General features: G+C 42.5%; 1 protein-coding gene across 1 annotated transcript in view; it reads left to right on the forward strand.

The window, feature by feature from the left end:
- The window catches only part of LOC126295388 (zinc finger protein 658B-like), a 245,525-nt gene that overhangs the window by 33,864 nt on the left and 184,886 nt on the right, over window positions 1–26,775 (forward strand). Inside the window, exon 2 of the mRNA XM_049987869.1 lies at window positions 19,136–19,201. Within this exon, the coding sequence (XP_049843826.1) occupies window positions 19,136–19,201 (66 nt within the window). The remainder of the gene's footprint in view (window positions 1–19,135; window positions 19,202–26,775) is intronic.

Below are 26,775 nucleotides of genomic sequence, written 5' to 3' on the forward strand. Positions count from 1 at the left end.
TTTGTGCTGAAATGAGAGCCCATTTTTCCTGAAGATATGAAACCAGAGAAGGTAGTGATGTCGGATGCTACAGCCTGCAGCAACTTTGACATTATGACTCATCGCAGAGGTGTTCCATTGGCTTCAGATCAGGACTCTGGGCGAGACAGTCCATTTCAGGAGTCTTTATTGACTGCAAACCATTCTCTCACAGGTGCAGCTTTACAATGGGGTGCATTGTAATGCTCATAAAAACAATCCTCATGTCTGAGCTGTTCCTCTACTATGCACAGTACACAATGCTTTAAAATGTATTCACATCATTCTGCATTTAACACTTTCTCAAGTGCAATAACGAGACCACACCGTAACCACAAAAAATGCACTCATACTGTTACCCCACCTCCTTTGTATTTCACTATTTGCACAGTCTATGATGACAGGTAATGTTCTCCAGCCATTCACCAAACACAAGCCGTTGCAGTCAGCCATGGCGCAGTGACAACATCTCTAAGCCATCTCAAGTTTCGCTTAGTATTGACACTCTTAATGCCGCCTCAAGTTTTGCTTAGTATTGACTACAGAAATTTGTGTCTTATGAGAATATGCTCAATGATTGTACCCCATTCCTTTTAACTGCCTACACAGTGTCACCGTCATAGCTGGGCAGCTGGTAATGCATAGGAAATCACAAGTGGTTCGTACTGCTGATTTTGTTCCATATTTTACAACCACCCTCCAGTTCTCTACGGTCCGTGTCTGTCAATATTTGAAGATGCTGGATCTCGGGTTTAGCAGTGGTTGTTCTTTTACGTTTCCACTTCATAACCCCCTCACCAGTAGTCAACTTGGGCAGCTTTAGAGGCGCTGAAATGTCCCCGATGGAGTTGTTACTCAGGTGACATCCAATGACTAATCTATGTTAAAAGTCACTGACCAACCCATTCCTCTGATACTGCTTCCCACTGACAACACATCACTCCCACCCTTATTTTATAATGGTGGGTCCACGTCCTGTGACATCTAGCAGTTCCGAACTACGTAGGGGTGTCTGGATACTTCTGATCAAGTAGTGTATTTCTTCAAGGCAAGTGATGGGCAATGTCAGCCAGTACTGTCCGTGTCCCCCACTGTGACGGTCTCAATGCAAAGTCCTCATTTGTAAGTCACACACGTGCAGTCGAGTTGCTCGCAGACGGGTAACGTTAGTGTGTTGATTGCCCCCCTGACAGCAACAGAGCTGTGCCATCGGCATGTTCCAACTGCAACTGTGGTGAGGAGCTGAATCAGAATTCTTGTTAGATGGACCCTCCAGTGTGTTGTAGTGTAACTGCCATTGCAAATTCCACTTTTTGTCTGTATCTAATTCTGTATACTCCCTTAGTCAGGAAAGATGCATGGCGGGATTTAAAAAAAAAAAAAAAAAAAAAAAAAAAAAAAAAAAAAAAAAAAAAAAATAGAAAATTGCACTTGGAAGTAATGATCCGAGCTCATATCTATGTAGTCCCCTTCGCTATCTATACACAGTTGCCAACATTTCTGGAAGTCTTGGAAGCAATCGGGGAAATTTTCAACTGCAATTCTTGTAAGCTCATTCAACACAGTGTTGTATGCCTGTGATATAAGAAAAAATTGCAAGACGAGAGCTCGGGTGAATATGGCAGATGCGGGACGGCAATAATAGAATGTCCTGTAAGGTACTTGGTAAAAGCAGTATGGGGTCTTGCATTGTCGTGCAGTGAGAACCAGTCCTGAGAATGCCGCAAATCATGTGAGCCACGTCAAGTTACTTGTCGCACGCATTTCAAGACTTCAGTGTAAAGAATTTGGGTCACTGTTTGATCGGGAGTCACATACTCATGGTGAACTAATCCTTTATTGTTAAAGAATGTGATCAATGTTGTCTCTGTTCTTGAAGCTTGTTATTTGACTTTTTTTGAGGCTGGCAATCCAGGGCTCCACCATTCAGCATTTTGACACTCCGTGTCAGTGTCGTACTGGTAGCAATAATCTTTGGCAGAAATTCGGGCTCACATATTGGTCTGTACAGTACTTCAGCAGGAATTCTTCATCTTTAATCTTTCTCTTCACTGGCCGGAGTGGCCGAGCGGTTCTAGGTTCTACAGTCTGGAACTGCGTGACTGCTATGGTCGCAGGTTTGAATCCTGCTTTGGGCATGGATGTGTGTGATGTCCTTAGGTTAGTCAGGTTTAAGGAGTTATAAGTTCTAGGGCACTGATGACCTCAGATGTTAAGTCCTATAGTGCTCAGAGCCATTTTTCTTTCTCTTCATCTGTTAATGTGAGAGGGATGAGTGTTGCGTTAAGTTTCCATTTCTCTAAATCTTCATGTAAAATCGTACGACACACATCACTATTCGAATCAAGTTCTTTTGATATCATACACACAGTTACATGATTGTCTTCTTGCAATAACTGCTTTATATGCTTCACATTTGCATTGGTATAGATGGGCGACCAGCTCCAGGATAATCTTGTGCTGAATCTATGCCTTCACGAAACCTTTTGTGCCACTCGAAAACGTGAGTCCTTCAAAATGTCTGATTTGCGCATGCTTGCTTAATCACTGTCCGCATTTCACTAGGGATATTCCCGAGCTTAATGCAGAACTTAATGTTCATTCCTTGCTCACAATCAGCATGCATTGTGTCATCATAAGTAATGCGACAAGAACCCAAACAATATGTTGCTAAACACAATCCTGCTGCTTTGTGAGTGTGCACAGAAACATGGTCAAGGTCATTTTAAGGTTGCACACATCCCCAGTAACATATAAACAACATTTGTTCCTTTTTAGTACGGTAGTGCATACTGAGGAAAAAAAAAACCTGTCCTTTAACTTTCCTGACAAAGGAAGTGTAATTGCTGATTCCTATTGTATGAGGGTGTCCTGAAAAGAAATGCCTCTGAATTTTTTATTCTGTTCTCAATTTTGGTTGAGGTATTGCATGTCATGCATATTACTTGGTCAACTTTTCCACTTTACTGATGCAAGTTGCAACTGTCTACCACTAGAGGTCTCCAAATTATAGCTTGTAATATGGGGCGGGGCGGGAGGGGGGGGTGATGTAATTATGTTGGTATTTGAGAAACAATGTACTGTAATCGAGTTTCTAGTCGCATAAAATGTGCCTCCCATTGAAACTGATAGAAGGATGAAAAATTGTGTACGGTGGTGATTGTATGAACATCAGTAATGGAGAGCTGGAGTTGGTCATGTTCGTAATGAAGGAAATGTTGGTGCTAGCCCCATCACGGATGACAAAGCTCAGAGTGGATGGCGACAAATGGCAACCAACAGTGCTCATTGCAACTAGCTTACAACTTATGTACCACTGAAAACACCAGTGAAATAAGTATTAGTGTCAGTAGTGTTTAGAAACAGCCGAAATCGTTAAAACTGAACAAAGCTCCAGAGCCCAATGGAATCCCTATCAGAATCTATATCGAATTTGCAGCCAAGTTAGCCCCTCTTGTAATTATAATCTTTTGTAGATCCCTCAAAGAAAAAACTGAGCCCAGTCCTTCGAAAGCACAGGTCACGTCCATCTAAAAGATGGGTAGTAAAAGTGATCCACAAAACTCTGTGCAATATCCTTGACATTGATTTCTTGTAGAACATATTCTGAGCTCAAACATAATGAGGTATATCAGAGCAAATGACCTCCTCAGTGGCAATCAGTATGGATTCTGAAAACATCTATCATGTGAACCCAACTTGCACTGCTGAGAATTCTTCCGGGTTGTATGGCCTGGTCCATATAACCCTTCTATTCCTGACATTTTGTCCAGAGCTACATTGGACATTTTTGGAGGTGCTCCTGGTCATTCTGAGTCTTGCCGAGTGACGAGTTGGACGTCAAAGATTGGCCTAAATACCGTGGAAAGTGGGCATGGTCTGGATTTCACGTGATAGCAGAGATAAACCTTGTCAAGGATGAAATATAACTATCGATCACAGTATGTCAAAGATAAAAACTTCTCATTGATTCTGAAGTGCCACTGTCCATATATTGCTGGGCTTCATGGCTTCTTTTTTCTGTTAAAATTATCCCCACATTTATATATTTCGATGGCTTCTCTAAATAGCCGTGGTTAATAGTTTGTCATAGTACATAAAACTTTAGTTTCCGAAAATTTCATTACGTGATCACCCGACTGAAGAGAATGTTCCGTGACCACTGACTTGCCTGTTTTCCCTATTTGGCAAAGACTTTTATGTTCCTTCAACCGTGTATTCACACTTCTCTTTGTAGTTCCATTGTAGACCCTACCAATTGCACACGGAATTTTGTATACACCACTCGCAGACAGAGGGGGACGTTTATCCTTAACAGAATGAAGTGCTTGGCCTATTTTCTTAGCTGCTCTGAAAATCGGACGAGCGTTCTTCAATGTCCAACTCGTCAGTCCGCAAGACTCAGCACAACCAGGAGCACCTCCGAAGATGTCCGACATAGCTTTGGATGAAACTTAAGGGATAGCATTTGACTTGGTGCCCCACTGCAGACTCCAAACTAAGGTATGAGCATATGGGATGGTTCCCAAGTATGTGAGTGGCTCAAAGTGTTCTTGAGTAATGGATCCCAGTACGTTGTCCTCACTGGTGAGTGTTCATCGGAGGTGAAGATATCATCTGGGGTGCCCCAGGGAAGTGTCGTAGGTGCGCTGTTGTTTTCTATCTACATAAACGATCTTTTGGATAGGGTGGATAGCAATGTGCGCGGCTGTTTGCTGATGATGCTGTGGTGTACGGGAAGGTGTCGTCGTTGAGCGACTGTAGGAGGATACGAGATGAGTTGGACAGGATTTGTGATTGGTGTAAAGAATGGCAGCTAACTCTAAATATAGATAAATGTAAATTACTGCAGATGAATAGGAAAAAGAATCCCGTAACATTTGAATACTCCATTAGTAGCGTAGCACTCGACACAGTCACGTTGATTAAATATTTGGGCGTAACATTGCAGAGCAATGTGACGTTGGACAAGCATGTAATGGCAGTTGTGAGGAAGGCGGATAGTCGTCTTCGGTTCATTGGTAGAATTTTGGGAAGATGTGGGTCACCTGTAAAGGAGGCCGCTTATAAAACACTAATACGACCTATTCTCGAGTACTACTCGAGCGTTTGGGATCGCTATCAGGTCGGATTGCGGGAGGACATAGAAGCAATTCAGAGGCTGGCTGCTAGATTTGTTACTGGTAGGTTTGATCATCATGCGAGTGTTACGGAAATGCTTCAGGAAATCGGGTGGGAGGCTCTAGAGGAAAGGTGGTGTTCTTTTCGTGAATCACTACTGAGGAAACTTAGAGAACCAGCATTTGAGGCTGACTGCAGTACAATTTTACTGCCGCCAACTTACGTTTCGCGGAAAGACCACAAAGATAAGATAAGAGAGATTAGGGATCGTACAGAGGCATATAGGCAGTCATTTTTCCCTCATTCTGTTTGGGAGTGGAACAGGGAGAAGATGCTAGTTGTGGTATGAGGTACTCTCCGCCTTGCACCGTATGGTGGATTTCGGAGTATGAATGTAGATGTAGATGTAGATGTAGAAAGAGTTCCATGGACCACAGCCATACAACCCTGAAGAATTCTCTGCAGCTGGAACATCCGGTCGTGAAAGCCTTCATTGTATTATTAGCCAACTTGCACTTTCCTTACATGACATGCTGAATCCTTTGGATTGAGGCAGACAAGTAAGTGCAGTATTTCTTGATTTCTGGAAAGTATTTGACCTCAGTATTGCACCTATGCTTATTGTCAAAAGTCTGATGATATGGGGTATCAAATAAAATTTGTGATTGTATTAAGTACTTTTTGGTGGAGAGGATGCAGTGTGTTATCTTGGGTGGAGTCATTGTCAGGTGTAGAAGTAACTTCAGGTGTGCCCCAGGGAAGTGTCTTGGGACCCTTGCTGTTCATGTTGTGTATTAATGACCTTGCAGACTTTGTGCAGATGATGCAGTTACCTTGCATCCTATGACTATAATATCAATGAGTCGCTGTTGAAATTGGCCAGCTCATACAAATGCTTGGTTATAACAGTTTGTAGGGATATGAAATGGAATGATCACATAGACTTAGTCATGGGGAAAGCAGAATTGGTAGAATACTGGGGCAGTGCGATCAGTCTACAAAGGAGATAGCTCCATGAATCACTCGTGCGGTTGGTTCCAGAATATTGCTAAAGTGTGTGGAATCTGTACCAGATGAGACTAACAGGAGTTATTGAATGTACACAGAGATACTAAAGGAACTGAACTGGAAGTCTCTTGAAGATAAGCGTAAACTATCCCGAGAAAGTCTATTAACAAAGTTTCAAGAACCAACTTTACATGACGACTCTAGGAACATACTATAATGCCCTATGCATTGCTCGTGTAGGGATTGTGAGGACAAGATTAGAATAATTACTGCATGCACCCACCAATACTGAGGAGGTACAACTAACTGACATTGATATCAGAGAACTACTCCAAATGGCAGATACAGAAATACGTACCCACTTTCTCACAATATTTAATTTAAGAAGTTTGTAAAATAAAGGGCGAAAAAGATATTTGGGCGTGCTGAGACCTCTACTATGGGCATCCATCCCAATATGATATGCTTAATGTTGCTCTGAAATATTACCTAAGTGATGACAAAGATTGCAGCAGGAAAATTCCTAATCAGGCTGACATTACCTCTGTTGGTGAAAATGGTTGGTGCTGTGATCTTCAGTACGGAGACTGGTTTGATGCAGCTCTCCATGCTACGCTATCCTGTGCAAGCTTCTTCATCTCCCAGTACCTACTGCAACCTACATCCTTCTGAATCTGCTTAGTGTATTCATCTCTTGGTCTCCCTCAACGATTTTTACCCTCCACGCTGCCCTCCAATACTAAATTTGTGATCCCTTGATGCCTCAGAACATGTTCTACCAACCGATCCCTTCTTCTGGTGAAGTTGTGCCACGCACTTCTCTTCTCCCCAATCCTATTCAATACTTCCTCTTTAGTTATGTGATCTACCCATTTAATCTTCAGCATTCTTCTGTAGCACCACATTTCGAAAGCTTCTGTTCTCTTCTTGTCCAAACTATTTATCGTCCATGTTTCAGTTCCCTACATGGCTACACTCCATACAAATACTTTCAGAAACGACTTTCTGACACTTAAATCTCTACTCGATGTTAACAAATTTCTCTTCTTCAGAAATGCTTTCCTTGCCATTGCCAGTCTACATTTTATATCCTGTCTACTTCGACCATCATCAGTTATTCTGCTCCCTAAATAGCAAAACTCCTTTGCTCCTTTAAGTGTCTTATTTCCTAATCTAATTCCCTCAGCATCACCCAACATAATTCGACTACAATCCATTATCTTCGTTTTGCTTTTGTTGATGTTCATCTTATATCCTCCTTTCAAGACACTGTCCATTCCATTCAACTGTTCTTCCAAGTCCTTTGCTGTCTCTGACAGAATTACAATGTCATCGGCGAACCTCAAAGTTTTTATTTCTTCTCTCTGGATTTAAATACCTACTCTGAATTTTTCTTTTGTTTCCTTTACTGCTTGCTCAATATACAGGTTGAATAACATTGGGGAGAGACTACAACCCTGTCTCACTCCCTTCCCAACCACTGCTTCCCTTTCATACCCCTCGACTCTTATAACTGCCATCTGGTTTCTGTACAAATTGTAAATAGCCTTTCGCTCCCTGTATTTTACCCCTGCCACCTTTAGAATTTGAAAGATAGTATTCCAGTCAACATTGTGAAAAGCTTTCTCTAAGTCTACAAATGCTATAAACTTAGGTTTGCCTTTCGTTAATCTTTCTTCTAAGATAAGCCGTAGGGTCAGTATTGCCTCATGTGTTCCAACATTTCTACGGAATCCGAACAGATCTTCCCCGAGATCAGCTTCTACTAGTTTTTCCATTCGTCTGTAAAGAATTCGCGTTAGTATTTTGCAGCTTTGGCTTATTAAACTGATTGTTCGGTAATTTTCACATCTGTCAACACCTGCTTTCTTTGGGATTGGAATGATTATATTCTTCTTGAAGTCTGAGGGTATTTTGCCTGTCTCATACATCTTGCTCACCAGATGGAAGAGTTTTGTCAGGACTGGCTCTCCCAAGGCCGTCAGTAGTTCTAATGGAATGTTGTCTACTCCCGGGGCCTTGTTTTGACTCAGGTCTTTCAGTGCTCTGTCAAACTCTTCACGCAGTATTGTATCACCCATTTCATCTTCATCTACACCCTCTTCGATTTCCATAATATTGTCCTCAAGTACATAGCCCTTGTATCGACCCGCTATATACTCCTTCCACCTTTCTGCTTTCCCCTCTTTGCTTAGAACTGGGTTTCCATCTGAGCTCTTGATATTCATACAAGTGGCTCTCTTTTCTCCAAAGGTCTCTTTAATTTTACTGTAGGCTGTATCTATCTTACCCCTAGTGGGATAAGCCTCTACATCCTTACATTTGTCCTGTAGCCATGCCTGCTTAGCCATTTTGCACTTCCTGTCGATCTCATTTTTGAGAGGTTTGTATTCCTTTTTGCCTACTTCATTTTTATATTTTCTCCTTTCATCGATTAAATTCAGTATCTCTTCTGTTACCCAAGGATTTCTAATAGCCCTCGTCTTGTTACCTACTTGATCCTCTGCTGCCTTCACTACTTCATCCCTCAGAGCTACCCATTCGTCTTCTACTGTATTTCTTTCCCCCATTCCTGTCAGTTGTTCCCTTATGCTGTCCCTGAAACTCTGTACAACCCCTGGTTTAGTCAGTTTATCCAGGTCCCATTTCCTTAAATTCTCATCTTTTTGCAATTTCTTCAGTTTTAATCAACAGTTCATAACCAATAGATTGTGGTCAGAGTCCACATCTGCCCCTGGAAATGTCCTATAATTTAAAACGTGGTTCCTAAATCTCTGTCTTACCATTATGTAATCTGTCGGATACCTTTTAGTAGTTTCTGATACCTTTTAGTAGTTTAGCTGTAGTATTGAAAATGGTGAAAAAGTTAAAAAGGTAAAAAACTGTATGACAAGACCAGTAAGACAATAAGAGAAGCATATCGCCTAATGAAAAACAAGAACCAAATTTAAAAATTGGTTTCACAAAATCCTTCTCCTTACAACCAAAATGTGTAAAATACCAGGCAGTGAAGGAAGTATGCACATTTATTTACATCACTAATTTGAAACTTATTTGTTTCAACATAGGTAGTGTCACAGAGGAGAAGTACACAGAGGTGGACCTGATGCTTTTCTGTATGTGTCGAGTGCTGCAAGATATATGTTGGGTGCAGGAGTGTGCAGTGTGTCCTGGTGCTGAAGGGATGGCTGATGAAGCATTACATGTACACCTACATCATACTCTGCAAGCCACCTAATGGTGTGTGGTGGAGGGTACTTTCAGTACCTGGTCCCTCCAGCCCTGTTCCACTCGCGAGTAGTGCTTGGAAAGAATGGTTGTCAGAAAGCCTCTGTATTGGCTCTAATTTCTCAAATTTTCTCCTCATGGTCAATACGCAAGATGTATGTGGGAGGAAGTAATATGTTGTGCAATTCCTCCTGAATAATGTTGTTTCGAAATTTCAGTAGTAAATATCTCCGTCTACCAGTGGAGTTCGTTTAGCTTCTCCGTAACGCTCTCTCACCAGCTAAATAATCCCGTGACGAAGCGCACCGCTCCTCGTTGGATCTTCTCCATCTCCTCTATCGGTCCTACCTGATAGGGATCCCAGATAGACGAACAATACTCTTGAATTGGGCAAACAAACACCTTATAAGCCACTTCTTTCATGGATGAGTTACATTTCCTAAGATTCTTCCGATGAATCTGAAGTCTGGTAGCGAGCGAGGTGGCGCAGTGGTTAGCACACTGGACTCGCATTCGGGAGGATGATGATTCAATCCCGTCTCCGGCCATCCTGATTTAGGTTTTCCGTGATTTCCCTAAATCGTTTCAGGCAAATGCCGGGATGGTTCCTTGGAAGGGCACGGCCGATTTCCTTCCCCATCCTTCCCTCACCCGAGCTTGCGCTCCGTCTCTAATGACCTCGTTGTCGACGGGACGTTAAACGCTAATATCCTCCTCCTCCTCCTCCTCCTCCTCCTCTGAAGTCTGGTGTCTGCTTTTCCAACTATCTCTTTTATGTGGTCATTCCACTTCAGGTCGCTCTGGATAGGTATGCCTGGATATTTTACGGCAGATGCTGTCTACAGCTGTTTGTCGTCAATAGTGTAGCTGTACAGTAGTGGATTTCTTTCCCTATGTGTGCGCAATACGTTACATTTATTTACGTTCAGAGTCAGCTGCCAGAGCCTCCACCATTCATCAATTCTCTGCAGGTCTTTCTGCAAATTCTTACTATCATCTGGCACTGCTACAGTTGTATAGACAACTGCATCATCTGCGAATAGCCTTGAAGAGCATTCGATGCTTTCTAGTAGAGCATTTATATATATTGTAAGTAGCAGTGGTCCTACCACACTTTACTTTGGTACTCTGGATATTACCTTTACATCTGTCAATTTCGTTCCGTTAAGAGCGACGTATTGAGTTCTGTCTGCAAGAAAGTCTTGAATCCAATCACAAGTCTGCTCCGATACTCTGTAAGCTCATTTTTTTTCTTTCATTAAACGGCAATGCGGGATGGTGCCAAATGCCTTACTGAAGTCGAGGAACAAGGCATCAACCTGAGCACCATTGTCCACTGCGCTGTGGGTCTCATGGATACACAGAGCGAGCTGAGTTTTGTAGAATCTCTGATGCGAAATCCATGTTGATTTTTATAGAGGATATGCTCATTTTCCTAAAATGTCATAATTCTTGAGCATAAAACATGTTTCCATAATTCTACAACAGATTGACGTCAATGATATAGGTCTATAATTGTGTGGATCTGTTTTACGGCCTTTCTTAAAAACCTGAATGACGTGCGCTTTTTTCCAGTCGTTAGGCATCTTTCGTTGATCAAGCTATCTATGATAAATTACAGGAGCAAATTCTTTTGCATAATCTTTATAGAATCTTATAGATATGTCCTCTGGTCCTTACATCTTTCTAGTACTAAGTGATTGTAGCTGATTTCCAATTCCATGATCGGTTATCTCAATATCTGCCATTTCAACATTCGTAAAACAATTGAAAGGAGGGACAGTGTTATGATCTCCTGCAGTGAAACTACTTCGGAAGACCAAATTCAGTATTTTGGCCTTCTCTCTGTTATCTTCCGTTTCGGTGCTGGTGTGGTCACTGAGAGAATAAATAGATGATTTTGACCCACTTACTACTTTTACATATGATCAAAATCTCTTAGGGTTTTTACTAAGGTCGGTTGACAACATCTTACTTTCAAAATCATTGAATGCTTGTCTCATCTCCTTTCGCTCATTTTCACTTCATTCAGGTTTTGTTTGTCAGCTAGGTAATTACTTCCCTTGAATCTGAAATGAAGTGCTCTTTGTCTACGTAGTGATTTCCTAACACGGCTGTTAAACCAGGGACAGTCTTTCCCATCCCTTAAAACCTTACTCAGAACATACTTCCTAGGGCATATTGAATGATGCCTTTGAATTTTTTTCGATTTGTTCTCCACATCTTTGTCTTGTCACCAAATATTTGATGCTTACTACTGAGATATTCTGAAATTTGTGTCCTGTCTCCCTTGCTGAGCAAATATATCTCCCTACCTTTCTTAACATTCCTTGTAGGACCCGTCATCATAGATGCTGTTGCAGCCTTGTGCTCACTGATACCTTCCACTACGTTTACTGATTCGATAAGTTCAGGCCTGCTTGTTGCCGTGAGGTCTAAGACAATACCCTCGTGAGTTGGTTCTCTATCTGCTCAAGGTAATTTTCGGACAAGACATCCAGAACAATGCTACATGAATCCCTGTCTCTGGCACCAGTTTTGTTGGCAAAACACTCCCAATCTCTATCTGGCAAGCTGAAGTCACCCCCTATTATAAAAGCATGATCAGGAAAATTACTAATGATATTCTGCAAGTTCTGTCTGAAGGGCTCTACAACTACAGATCCTGAAACAGGTGGCCTATAAAAGCACCTGACCACTATTTTAGACCTTTCTGTGATTCTCAGTTTCACCTAGATTAGTTCACATTTGGACTGTGTGATATCTACGCTTGATTTTGTTGAATTTTTACTGCAATAAGCATGCCACCACCATTTGTGACTAACCTATCCATATGATAAACATTCATTGTCATTGACGTCTGGTTTCAACCAGCTTTCTGTTCCCAGTACTACCTGCACATTATAATAAGGGATACTAATTCTGAGACCTTTCCTTGAATGCTCCTGCAGTTTACTAAAATCATATTAATCTTTTCTATCTCTGATCTGCAAGGACAAACTTCCTGGCAGATTAAAACTGTGTGCCGGACCAAGACTCGAACTTGAGACCTGCAAAGGTCCTGAGTTCGAGTCTCGGTCCGGCACACAGTTTTAATCTTCCAGGAAGTTTCGTATCGGTGCACATTCTGCTGCAGAGTGAAAATTTCATTTCTGGAAACATCCCCCAGGCTGTGGCTAAGCCATGTCTCCACAATATCCTTTCTTTCTGGAGTGCTAGTTCTGCAAGGTTCGCAGGAGAGCTTCTGTAAAGTTTGGAAGGTAGGAGACGAGGTACTGGCAGAAGTAAAGCTATGAGGACAGGGCGTGAGTCGTGGTTGGGTAGCTCAGTTGGTAGAGCACTTGCCCACGAAAGGCAAAAGGTCCCGAGTTCGAGTCTCAGTCCGGCACACAGTTTTAATCTGCCACGAAGTTTCATATCCGCTGCAGAGTGAAAATCTCATTCTGCAAGGACAAAGTTTCTCTGAGGCCACTGTGGCTGATTCAACAGGCAAATTGTCTTTGATCCCAAGGGAGGGATCCTCCAACCTAAAAATGCCCCTTGTGCATGCCACACATACTGTGCTACCGTAGTAGCCGCTTCCTGCATGTAGTGCGCGCCTGACCTATTAAGGGGAACCCTACAATTCTGTACCCAATAGCGGAGGTCGAGAAATTTGCATCCGATACTGTCACACTCGGCAGAGCCTCTGGTTTAGACCTTACACTGTGTTCCAAACCAGAGGGTTGCGATCGATCCTGGGTATGATGCTACAAATAGACAGCTTAGTCTGCATCCCACATGTGTTGGTATTTACCTTCACCAAATCAGCTAGCCGCCTAAAAGAGCTGAGGAGGACTCAGAACCCAAGCGGCAGGCACCATTCGTGCCGACGTGTGCCATTATGTGCAGCTGGTTGCACCCAGTGCACTCAGTAGCTGCCGGCAGGGCTTCCTCCGTATCACAGATGAGACCTCCCACCAAAAATACCAAATGCACTCTGGAATTTTTTCCCACCTTGCTTGCTATCTTCATGAGGGGCTCCGTCACCCGCATAACATTTGAGCTCCCAGTGACTAGCATACCCACTCTGTACTTGTCCGGACTGGACAAGAAAAGTGGCCCAACAGGAGAGGCATCTTGTGCCGGCTCAGAGTTATCATCAGTACTGGGTAGCACCTCGTACCTGTTGCCAAGATATAAGGAGCCAGTCGCACGACCTGCTCCCTCTTTCATCTTTCGCCCAGTGACACGTGAACCTATCACTGTCTGCCACCCACTCTGTAGTGAGAACAGACCGGTCAGATGTTGTGTATCACAAGCCACAGAGATGTCCTGGTCACTAGGGGATTCCAGTGGCACCAAAGGTGTCACAGGTCTCGTCACTGGCACCTCAACATCACTGCAACTTTGAACATTAGTTAGAAGCTTGTAGACGGTAGCCAACATAGCTTCCAGCTCTTTACAGACAGCAGCCAACTCTCCTTGTGTCTGGTCACAGCAAGCACTGTCCCTAGCGATATTGTACCGTGTCTAAAATAGATATAAGAAGTCAAATGGCACTACTGAGTTTGAAATGTCTACAAAATGTACCAAAGGAGAATAAAGTAACACTAAAAGATTCTATGCAGATTTCTGACTGTACTATGAGACCGCAAGCTATTAAACAGAAATAAATTTCTCTACTGGCTCTGATCACTATGGGACTTAACATCTGAGATCGTCAGTCCCCTAGAACTTAGAACTACTTAAACCTAACTAACCTAAGGACATCACACACATCCATGCCCGAGGCAGGATCCGAACCTACGACCGTAGCAGTCACGCGGTTCCGGACTGAAGCACCTATACCCGCTCGGCCACACAGGCCGGCATTTCTCTACTAAACTTGATGTATTTACAGATACCTGTTATAAGAAATCCTGTTTACCAAAAAGTTACTGGATGAGATAAATACTCAAACTAGAATGCACTGAAACTCCCTTGCAGATTAAAACTGTGTGCCGGACCAAGGCTTGAACTCGGGACCTTTGCCTTTCGTGGGCAAGTGCTCTACCAACTGAGCTACTCAAGCACGATTCACACCCCATCCTCACAGCTTTACTTTTGCCAGTACCTTGTCTCCTACCTGCCAAACTTTACAGAAGCTCTCCTTTCTATTAGGAGTGCTAGTTCTGCAAGGTTCGCAGGAAGCTTCTGTAAAGTTTGGAAGGTAGGAGACGAGGTACTGGCAGAAGTAAAGCTATGAGGACGAGGCGTGAGTCGTGTTTGGGTAGCTCAGTTGGTAGAGCACTTGCCCACGAAAAGTAAAGGTCCCGAGTTCGAGTCTCGGTCCGGCACACAGTTTTAATCTGCCAGGAAGTTTCATATCGGTGCACACTTCGCTGCAGAGTGAAAATCTCATTCTAGAATGCACTGATCTAAACTGTATGCTGACTACTAGCACACAATTAAAATTTAGTGGACTTTCTGGTGATGGGACAGTTTACACTAGAAAGCAGCCCTACACAAGGATATTCACAAGACTTATGCAAAAACAAAACCTATGATTAATTTTCTAGCCAATAGTCTACAGAGTAAAATACACACACATATAGTTCACCTTTAGTATACTGACAATAACTTAGCATATGCGTTGTGGGAGGGAGGGGAGTTGGTGCAGAAGACAGTGGACGTAGGGCAATTTGTTATGGATGTTGGGCATTGGATCATGAAAGGAATAGCTCACATATCCTCAGGATTCAGAGACAGACCATAGCTGAAGTAAAATCACCCACATCCCAGAATACTGATATATTAATTCTTCATTTTGACTTTGTGAGAATTTGTCCGTTGCTTTGCAGAACGAAGTTTGAAGGTACCATGGGCACACATCACAAGTGTCAATATTCACATATGTTGCTCACTGTCTTGGAACATCACACTGTTTTGCTATTGTCAGTGATGATCTCATTCATTACAGTGTTCACTATTTGACATAAAACTCGACTGGCGCCCGGCAGCTGCAGAGGCTAAGTCTGCGCCGATTTCAACAAGGGTCAAATAAACTGACCAACTCGCTAATTCTCTAAGTCCGGTTATCTGCACTACCTGGATACACTGTAGACTGTGGCACTTGCTGGAGGAAGTCGTGTCCCATGATAGAGAAACTGTAGATTTTTACGCCTGTGGTCTAGCAGACTTAGAGAATTAGCAAGTTGGTTAGTTTATTTGTCCCTTGTGGCGATCGGCGCAGCGGACTTAGCCTGTGCAGTGGCTGGCCGCCGGTCGAGTTTTACGTCAAAGAGTGTGCATGCATGCTATGCTGTCCATGACGTAGCATCTAGAGGTCATAAATCTCCTAAATGTGTATGTAACTGATGCCCAGCATCTCATTTTACAAACCACTTTCAGGTTTATGAGATTGGAAAACACTGTACACGAATAAAGATAAAAAGTGGATATTTTCATCAACAGGTCTCAGGAAAATGCATGCGAAGGGGTAGGAGGTCTCTGCTAATATGTTGCAAGATGATTTATCTCCAGCATAAAGCTGTTGATGCTATAAGAGATGCTATTGCATTTGTACAGACCATGTCAAAATTACTACAAAACACTGAACTCTTACCTCTAAATTAAATTACATGAGGGTAACTCCATTTAACAAGAGACAAGAGTGGTCTGCTATGAAGCTAGTGGTAGTAATTCAGTCAAGTGACTGCCAGGTTGTATCCTGGAGTGGCATATACATTGCAAGAACAGTTCTCCACAAAATGCAGTCTGTTACTGTGTGTGAAATGTAGGGACGTCAGGGTATATTAGAAGACTTTGTTTTGAGCAACTTCATTTCTTGTGTAACAATGAAAACAATCAATTATTGATGAAATTACTTAATTATTTAATTGGATACATAATGTTGCCCACCACGTCTATAATAGCGTACCGTCACCCTCCCAATCTCCGCAGCATTTTTGTCAGACCCTATGCTCCCTCTGCAACCATCTCCCTACCCTATGGCTCCTACCCCTGTGACCGTCCCCACTGCAAGACTTACCGTATGCATCCTCCTACCCTCACCTATAACAGCCCTGTAACTGGCAAAACATCTACTATCGAAGGGAGAGCCACCTGTGAAATGACACATGTCATATACCAGCTATTATGTAAACAGTGTTCAACCTTCTACGTCGGCATGACTACTACCAAATTACCAATTAGGATGAATGGGCATAGGTAGAAGGTATATACTGGTTACTCGCAATATCCTGTTGCAATGTAACATTTGTGACCTTGGCACTTGTTTCACCACACATGCGATCTGGATTCTTCCCCCAGACAACAGCTTCTCAGAATTCTGCCAGTGGGAACTAACACTACAACATGTCCTTGGTTCCGCCACGCACCTGGCCTTAATATATGTTAATTTCTTTTGTCTCAGCTTTTCTTCACTGTAACTACTCTTTGCTTCACTCCATTTTAGTTTTCTACATCTTCCATTGGCTTTCCCATCTATTTGCACCTCCCCCCCCTCCTCCCACTTCCGTTATGTACAATGCACTCAGCTTACCTCGTGCATGATGTGTTTTAGTAGTAAATTCTGTCTTGTATATTACCCTGTCTTCCACCTTTCAGCCTTCAGGTTTTCAAATCTCGTCCGATGCAATCCCCAACAACCAGTCTTTCCTTTTCATTCCATATAGTAAGTCTCCTCTGACCCGTGATTCTGGGTGACTTTCCCAAAGTCTACCCCTTTTCCTAGACCTCCCCAGTCCTTTTCCTTCACCCTTCTTGCTTCCACTTCAACCCTTCTGCCTGAAGGAGGAGCCACTGGCTCCAAAAGTTTGCCAGTCACCAGTCTTTTATGTGTGTGTTCTGCTGCCACTTATATATTCATTTCTTGTGTGTATTCCAGTGGTGGGAGGGACAAATAATTAGTGTCTCTCTTGAGCTATTAGATGTAACCATCTCCATTATGACACCTCATGGTATGGCAAATTTTTTGAAATGCCTATCATCAACAGATCACTGCAGTTCCCATTTCCCAAATACTGCTATTGTTGGATCATCATTAAAACAAAAAATAAATAAAAAGATTAAAAAAATGAACTCTTTTTTTTAAGAGCGCAGTGTTGATTGTTGCAGTGCAGGTAGTTTTAATTCATAGAATGTCATAAAGAAATCATGACAGAAAACAATGAAAAATTTGTGAATAATATCAGAAATGGAAAAATGTGTATCTAAAGCAATATTCTGTATATGTAATTTTTTTAAGCAATGTGTGAACAGAATGAACTCACTTATAAGGGTGTAAAGTAATTATTCTGACTAAGATATAAAAGTTTTGCAATACATTTACTCAAAATCAGTAATTAGTTTAAATTTTTAAGTGGCAAGAGTCTTTTGACCGTGAGAGTAGCTAGGTGTAACAAAAATTTCTCAAATTTTGCACCGCAAAATACTGCCTACTCTGATTGCACCTTCCATAAGTACAATGACCAACTAACATACAATTCAATTTTTAGAGTATTCAGGATATTTTCTTTTTTAAGAGAAAGTAGGCCCCTAATTCATACAGAATCCAAAATTTCAGATTCCCTCATCTGTATATAAAAATATTTTCAGGTATTAATGTCATAGGTGAAAGTTAGTAGTATTTCCAATCTAACATTTCTCAAGAGAGTTAACATCCTGTGACTATTAATATTTTCTATACATAATTTTTAAGTTTGCACAATGTTACAAATTCTTGTAGTTTATTTTTCCAAAAGTGAAGATGAAAAGAAGTGCATCTTAATCATCTCTGATAGTATTGTGAACAAGGTTTATATTCAAATTAATTTCAGATCTCTATTGCTTGTAGTTTTTTATTACAGTTATTTTTATTTTCCCTTGCATTATGACATTTTCACAAATATTCTCATTTAGAGAGGTCTAAAACATTTTAACAGAAAATCAAAATATTTTAGTGTTGGAGAGATGCCTTGTGGAACTTCAACACATGTTTTTTTCAGAAAATGGGACACATTCACTCTTGACCTGTAAGATTTGAGATGAAATCAGCCAAATATGGTGCATCAAAGATATCAATATTTTACTTCCAGTACATCATCACAAAAACTGCTACACAGCTCATTTATTGACATTATGGGGACATTTGCAAGACAACAACCATCTGCATGAACAGTTCGATGACCTTTGCAGCAGCATGGACTGTCAGCTCGGAGACCGTGACTGCGGTTGCCCTTGACGCTGCATCACAGACAGGAGCACCTGCGATGGTGTACTTGACGATGAACCTGGGTGCACGAATGGCAAAATGTCATTTTTTCGGATGAATCCAGGTTCTGTTTACAGCATCATGATGGTCGCATCTGTGTTTGGCGACATCATGGTGAACGCACATTGGAAGCGTGTATTTGTCATCCCCATACTGGCGTATCACCCGACGTGATGGTATGGGGTGCCATTGGTTACGTCTCGGTCACCTCTTGCTCGCATTGACGGCACTCTGAACAGTGGACGTTACATTTCAGATATGTTACGACCCGTAGCTCTACCCTTCATTCGATCCCTGCGAAACCCTACATTTCAGCAGGATAATGCACGACCACATATTGCAGGTCCTATACGGGCCTTTCTGGATACAGAAAATGTTTGACTGCTGCCCTGGCCAGCACATTCTACCGAAAATTTCCCCATCTACAGACTAAGATGAGATAAAGTGTCCATTAAAAACAGTTTTGCAGCATTTGTGGTGTCCCCTGAAGGCTGTGGAGTAACTATGTTTGTTTTGCTGTTACAGATTTCTCCTGTGCCCAGCAGCAGTGGCAGTGCTGCTGATGACTCCGTCAGGGTCAAGCAGGAGATGGTGAGAATGCGTGCTCCTCACTTTTACGGACCTCGAGTGAAGCAATGTGCCCTTTTTGCAGCAATCATAAAAAGCGTTATAAAAGTCTATAAAGTTAACTGAAGCAAAAATTACCAGCTCCTAAAAATGTTTTAAATGACCCAGCAGTGGTATGAGGGAGACTTTGAAAAATTTTAGAATGCCATGGTTCTGAAAACAAATGAAATTTCATTGTATTCAGCAGCTGCTCTCTAATGTTTTGTAAGTTGATTACTGGGTAGTTTCTTGGATTTACTCCATTTCTTTGTTAATTACCATCATCTAAAGATTTAATTTACACCAAATTATGTATTTGATTAGAGGACATTTCCAGGCTATGCTATTGCGCAATTAAAATCATCATTAATGCCTAAACTCTGTTAAAATCAGATTAGAAATGCACTTGTTGAAGAAGCAACAAATTATATGAGGGTAATCACAAAAGTAAGGTCTCATATTTTTTAATAAGTACATAGACCTGTTTATTTCTGCAGTGGCTTACACCAGTTTACAGCTTGAACATTTAGCTATTTTTGAACATAATCACGATTTCTGCCGATGCTTTTTGTAGACTCTGTGGCAGTTTTTGTATGCCCATGTCATACCAGTTCGCCGCCATGCTGTTCAAAAAGTTATGAACCTCTTCTTTCACTTCATTGTCAGAGCTGAATCGCTGAGACCACAATTAACGCTGGCAGGTACTGTGAGACTCTGAAAAAACTCAAACGGACAATTCAGAACCGGAGAAGAGGAATGTTGAGCAAAGGCATACACATTCTCCATGACAACGCTCGCCCACACACCGCTCGGCAAACGGTTGCTCTCTTGCAACAGATTCAGTGGAACAAAATCACCCATCCACCTCAGTCCTGACTTGGCACCCAGTGACTATCACCTGTTCCGTAGGTTAAAAGAAGATTTGGCCAGAAAGCGATTCAGCTCCGACAACAAGGTGAAAGAAGAGGTTCATAACTTCCTGAACACCATGGCGGCGAGCTGGTACGACATGGACATACAAAAACTGCCACAGTGTCTACAAAAAAGCATCGGCAGAAATGGTGATTATGTCAAACAATAGCTAAATGTTCAAGCTGTAAACTGATGTAAACCATTGTAGAAATAAACAGGTCTATGTACTTATAAAAAAATATGAGACCTTACTTTTGTGATTATCTTCGTAATTGGTGCTAGGAATTCGAGAGAGATCTGTTTTTTCTCTCAGATGAATTTCATGATGGTTATCCTAGAACTGCTGTTACTAGCGAAAATATTGCCACTGTTTGAGCAGAGCTCGAAGAAGATTGACAGATGTCTTACATATGCATTTGAGTGACATTGGGCATTGGTATAAGTCTAGTCTAAAACATTTGACATCAAAGTTGTTGTAGATGTCTTCCACATGGACTGACTCCTGATCATGAAACAACAGTGCATTAATTGCTGTAGAAAAATTCAGAGGTGGAACTTCTTGGTTGGAATACCATTACTGGTGATGGATCTTGGATTCATCATCATCATCATCATATTCTTCTTCTTCTACTTCATTAGGACGGTTTGGGATCACATGTGGCTTGTTTTGCACATCTTCTTTCTTCCCAGTACCTCTTCATTCTCATGTTTTATCTGTTTGTTTCTTCTTCTGTCAAGACAACTTTGATTTTGGTGTCCAACCACCTGTGATGATCAACCAACCCTTTATACTTCTCCCTGTCCTGTACTACTGACTGCAGATTTCTTTCTTTTATTTGTGCAGTCTTCCAGTCATCTCTGACTTCCTTCACCCAGGTGTTTCCCGTCTGACATGTTACATTCCATATCTTCTTAGTCGACATCTCCTCATCTATCCTCATGATATGCCTAACAAATCATAACCTCCTCTTCCGTATCTCATTCAATATGGATTCAATATTTTCGTACAGTTCCTTTTGTGTTTTGTGTATCCAGTATCCCCATGTTTTTTGGTGCCCCATATGTCCCTCAAAATTTTCCGCTCCTCCTCCTCCAACTGTATATAAGATCTCTTGCCAGACGAGTGAGATCGTTTCTGATGCATACAGTACAGCACTTCTTACAGTTGGTGTGTAATGTGGCAATTTCGCATTTCGTAACAGATCTTTCTTGCCATATGTTGTTTTCACCGCATACCGAAACTTCTGCAAAGGCTGTGCTCTGTCTAATGCATTACTGTTGCTCTGTTGTTGTTGTTGTTGTTGTGGTCTTCAGTCCTGAGACTGGTTTGATGCAGCTATCCATGCTACTCTATCCTGTGCAAGCTTCTTCATCTCCCAGTATCTACTGCAGCCTACATCCTTCTGAATCTGTTCAGTGTATTCATCTCTTTGTCTCCCTCCATGCTGCCTTCCAATACTAAATTGGTGATCACTTGCGGCCTCAGAACATGCCCTACCAACTGATCACTTCTTCTAGTCAAGCTGTGCCACAAATTTCTCTTCTCTCCAATTGAATTCAATACTTCCTCATTAGTTATGTGATCTACCCATCTAATCTTCTGCATTTTTCTGTAGGACCACATTTCGAAAGCATCTATTCTCTTCCTGTCCAAACTATTTATCGTCCATGTTTCACTTCCATACATGGCTACACTCCACACAAAAACTTTCACAAACGACTTCCTGACACTTAAGTCTATGCTCGATGTTAACAAATTTCTCTTCATCAGAAACGCTTTCCTTGCCATTTCCAGTCTACATTTTATATCCTCTCTACTTCAACCATCATCAGTTATTTTGCTCCCCAAATAGCAAAACTCATCTACTACTTTAAGTGTCTCATTTCCTAATCTAATTCCCTCAGCATCTCCTGATTTAATTCGACTACATTCCATTATCCTCGTTTTGTTTTTGTTGATGTTCATCTTATATTCTCCTTCCAAAACACTGTCCATTCTGCTCAACTGCTCTTCCAAATCCTTTGCTGTCTCCGACAGAATTACGATGTCATCAGCGAACCTTAAAGTTTCTATTTTTTTCCATGGATTATAATACCTACTCCAAATTTTTCTTTTGTTTCCTTCACTGCTTGCTCAATATACAGATTGAATAACATCAGGGAGAGACTACAACCCTGTCTCACTCTCTTCCTAACCACTGCTTCCCTTTCATGTCCCTTGACTCTTCTAACTGCCATCTGGTTTCTGTACAAATTGTAAATAGCCTTTCACTCCCTGTATTTTACCTCTGCCACCTTCAGAATTTGAAAGAGAGTATTTCAGTCAACATTGTCAAAAGCTTTCCCTATGTTTACAAATGCTAGAAACGTAGGTTTGCCTTTCTTTAATCTAGCTTCTATGAAAAGTCGCAGGGTCAGTACTGCCTTGCATGTTCCAACATTATTACGGAATCCAAACTGATCTTCCCCGAGGTCGGCTTCTACCAGTTTTTCCAACCGTCTGTAAGGAATTCTTGTTAGTATTTTGCAGCAGCCGTGAACTGATAGTTCAGTAATTTTAACACCTGTCAACACCTGATTTCCTTAGGATTGGAATTATTATATTCTTCTTGAAGTCTGTGGGTATTTCGCCTCTCTCGTATATCTTGCTCACCATATGGTAGAGTTTTGTCAGGACTGGCTCTCCCAAGGCCGTCAGTAGCTCTAATGGAATGTTGTCTACTACCGGGGCCTTGTTTCGACTCAGGTCTTTCAGTGCTCTCTCAAACTCTTCACACAGTATTGTATCTCCCATTTCATCTTGATCTATATCCTCTTCCATTTCTATAACACTGCATCTACATCTACATGACTACTCTGCAATTCACATTTAAGTGCTTGGCAGAGGGTTCATCGAACCACAATCATACTATCTCTCTACTATTCCACTCCCGAACAGCGAGCGGGAAAAACGAACACCTAAACCTTTCTGTTCGAGCTCTGATTTCTCTTATTTTATTTTGATGATCATTCCTACCTATGTAGGTTGGGCTCAACAAAATATTTTCGCATTCGGAAGAGAAAGTTGGTGACTGAAATTTCGTAAAAAGGTCTCGCCGCGACGAAAAACGTCTATGCTGTAATGACTTCCATCCCAACTCGTGTATCATATCTGCCACACTCTCTCCCCTATAACGCGATAATACAAAACGAGCTGCCCTTCTTTGCACCCTCTCGATGTCCTCCGTCAATCCCACCTGGTAAGGATCCCACACTGCGCAGCAATATTCTAACAGAGGACGAACGAGTGTAGTGTAAGCTGTCTCTTTAGTGGACTTGTTGCATCTTCTAAGTGTCCTGCCAATGAAACGCAACCTTTGGCTCGCCTTCCCGACAATATTATCTATGTGGTCCTTCCAACTGAAGTTGTTTGTAATTTTAACACCCAGGTACTTAGTTGAATTGACAGCCTTGAGAATTGTACTATTTATCGAGTAATCGAATTCCAACGGATTTCTTTTGGAACTCATGTGGATCATCTCACACTTTTCGTTATTTAGCGTCAACTGCCACCTGACACACCATACAGCAATCTTTTCTAAATCGCTTTGCAGCTGATACTGGTCTTCGGATGACCTTACTAGACGGTAAATTACAGCATCATCTGCGAACAACCTAAGAGAACTGCTCAGATTGTCACCCAGGTCATTTATATAGATCAGGAACAGTAGAGGTCCCAGGACGCTTCCCTGGGGAACACCTGATATCACTTCAGTTTTACTCGATGATTTGCCGTCTATTACTACGAACTGCGACCTTCCTGACAGGAAATCACGAATCCAGTCGCACAACTGAGACGATACCCCATAGCTCCGCAGCTTGATTAGAAGTCGCTTGTGAGGAACGGTGTCAAAAGCTTTCCGGAAATCTAGAAATACGGAATCAACTTGAGATCCCCTGTCGATAGCGGCCATTACTTCATGCGAATAAAGAGCTAGCTGCGTTGCACAAGAGCGATGTTTTCTGAAGCCATGCTGATTACGTGTCAATAGATCGTTCCCTTCGAGGTGATTCATAATGTTTGAATACAGTATATGCTCCAAAACCCTACTGCAAACCGACGTCAATGATATAGGTCTGTAGTTAAATGGATTACTCCTACTACCCTTCTTGAACACTGGTGCGACCTGCGCAATTTTCCAATCTGTAGGTACAGATCTATCGGTGAGCGAGCGGTTGTATATGAGTGCTAAGTAGGGAGCTATAGTATCAGCGTAATCTGAAAGGAACCTAATCGGTATACAATCTGGACCTGAAGACTTGCCCGTATCAAGCGATTTGAGTTGCTTCGCAACCCCTAAGGTATCTACTTCTAAGAAACTCATGCTAGCAGATGTTCGTGTTTCAAATTCTGGAATATTCCATTCGTCTTCCCTGGTGAAGGAATTTCGGAAAACTGCGTTCAATAACTCCGCTTTAGCGGCGCAGTCGTCGATAACAGTACCATCGGCACTGCGCAGCGAAGGTATTGACTGCGTCTTGCCGCTTGTGTACTTTACATACGACCAGAATTTCTTCGGATTTTCTACCAAATTTCGAGACAATGTTTCGTTGTGGAACCTATTAAAGGCATCTCGCATCGAAGTACGTGCCAAATTTCGCGCGTCTGTAAATTTTAGCCCATCTTCAGGATTTCGCGTTCTTCTGAACTTCGCATGCTTTTTCCGTTGCCTCTGCAACAGCGTTCGGACCTTTTTTGTGTACCACGGGGGATCCGTTCCATCTCTTACCAATTTATGAGGTATGAATATCTCAATTGCTGTTGCTACTATATCTTTGAATTTGAGCCACATCTCGTCTACATTCGCATAGTCAGTTCGGAAGGAATGGAAATTGTCTTTTAGGAAGGCTTCTAGTGGTACTTTATCCGCTTTTTTAAATAAAATTATTTTGCGTTTGTTTCTGATGGATTTGGAAGAAATGGTATTGAGCCTAGCTACAATGACCTTGTGATCACTAATCCCTGTATCAGTCATGATGCTCTCTATCAGCTCTGGATTGTTTGTGGCCAAGAGGTCAAGTGTGTTTTCGCAACCATTTACAATTCGCGTGGGTTCGTGGACTAACTGCTCTAAATAATTTTCGGAGAATGCATTTAGGACAATCTCGGAAGACGTTTTGTGCCTACCACCGGTTTTGAACAAGTATTTTTGCCAACATACTGAGGGTAGGTTGAAGTCCCCACCGACTATAACCGTATGAGTGGGGTATTTATTTGTTACGAGACTCAAACTTTCTCTGAACTGTTCCGCAACTGTATCATCGGAGTCTGGGGGTCGGTAGAAGGAGCCAATTATTAACTTAATTCGGCTGTTAAGTATAACCTCCACCCACACCAATTCGCACAGAGTATCTACTTCGACTTCACTACAAGATAAACCACTACTGACAGACACCAACACTCCACCACCAATTCTGCCTAATCTATCTTTCCTGAACACCGTCTGAGACTTCGTAAAAATTTCTGTAGAACTTATTTCAGGCTTTAGCCAGCTTTCTGTACCTATAACGATATCCGCTTCTGTGCTTTCTATTAGCGCTTGAAGCTCAGGGACTTTTCCAGCGCAACTACAACAGTTTACAACTATAATTCCGACTGTTCCTTGATCCAAGCACGTCCTGTAATTGCCAAGCACCCTTTGACATTGCAGCCCATCCCGCACTTTCCCGAGGCCTTCTAACCTAAAAAAACCGCCCAGTCCACGCCACACAGCCTCCGCTACCCGTGTAGCCGCCAGCTGAGTGTAGTGAACTCCTGACCTATTCAGCGGAACCCGAAACCCCACCACCCTATGGCGCAAGTCAAGGAATCTGCAGCCAATACGGTCGCAAAACCGTCTGAGCCTCTGATTCAGACCCTCCACCCGGCTCTGCACCAAAGGTCCGCAGTCGGTTCTGTCAACGATGCTGCAGATGGTGAGCTCTGCCTTCATCTCATAAGCAAGACCGGCAGCCTTCACCAAATCAGATAGCCGCTGGAATCCAGAGAGAATTTCCTCAGATCCAAAGCGACACACGTCATTAGTGCCGACATGTGCCACCACCTGCAGCTGGCTGCACCCTGTGCTCTTCATGGCATCCGGAAGGACCCTTTCCACATCAGGAATGACTCCTCCCGGAATGCACACGGAGTGCACACTGGATTTCTTCCCCTCCTTAGCCGCCATATCCCTAAGGGGCCCCATTACGCGCCTAACATTGGAGCTCCCAACTACCAGTAAGCCCAACCTCTGCGATTGCCCGGACCTTGAAGGCTGAGAATGATCCTCTGAAACAGGGCAGGCAGCTGCATCTGGCTCAGCCAGAGACAGTGCCTGAAACCGGTTTGTCAGACGCACCGGGGAGGCTTTCTGGTCAGCTTCCGGGGACGCCTTTCGCCGCCTGCCACGCCTTGGAACGACCTCCCAATCAACCACAGGCGAGGGCTCAGCTCCACTGCGGGCAGCAACCGGGGCAACCACAGCGGCAGACCGATCTGGGGACAGACGGGATGAGGTTGACTTCCCCGTGATACCCGAGTCCGGCTCCCCACAGTGGTGCCCATTGGCAACAGCCTCAAGCTGCCCTCAAGTAAATCTCCCTTGTATAGACCCTCTCTATACTCCTAC

This window comes from Schistocerca gregaria, chromosome 11, assembly GCF_023897955.1.
Source record: "Schistocerca gregaria isolate iqSchGreg1 chromosome 11, iqSchGreg1.2, whole genome shotgun sequence".
Lineage (NCBI taxonomy): Eukaryota > Metazoa > Arthropoda > Insecta > Orthoptera > Acrididae > Schistocerca > Schistocerca gregaria.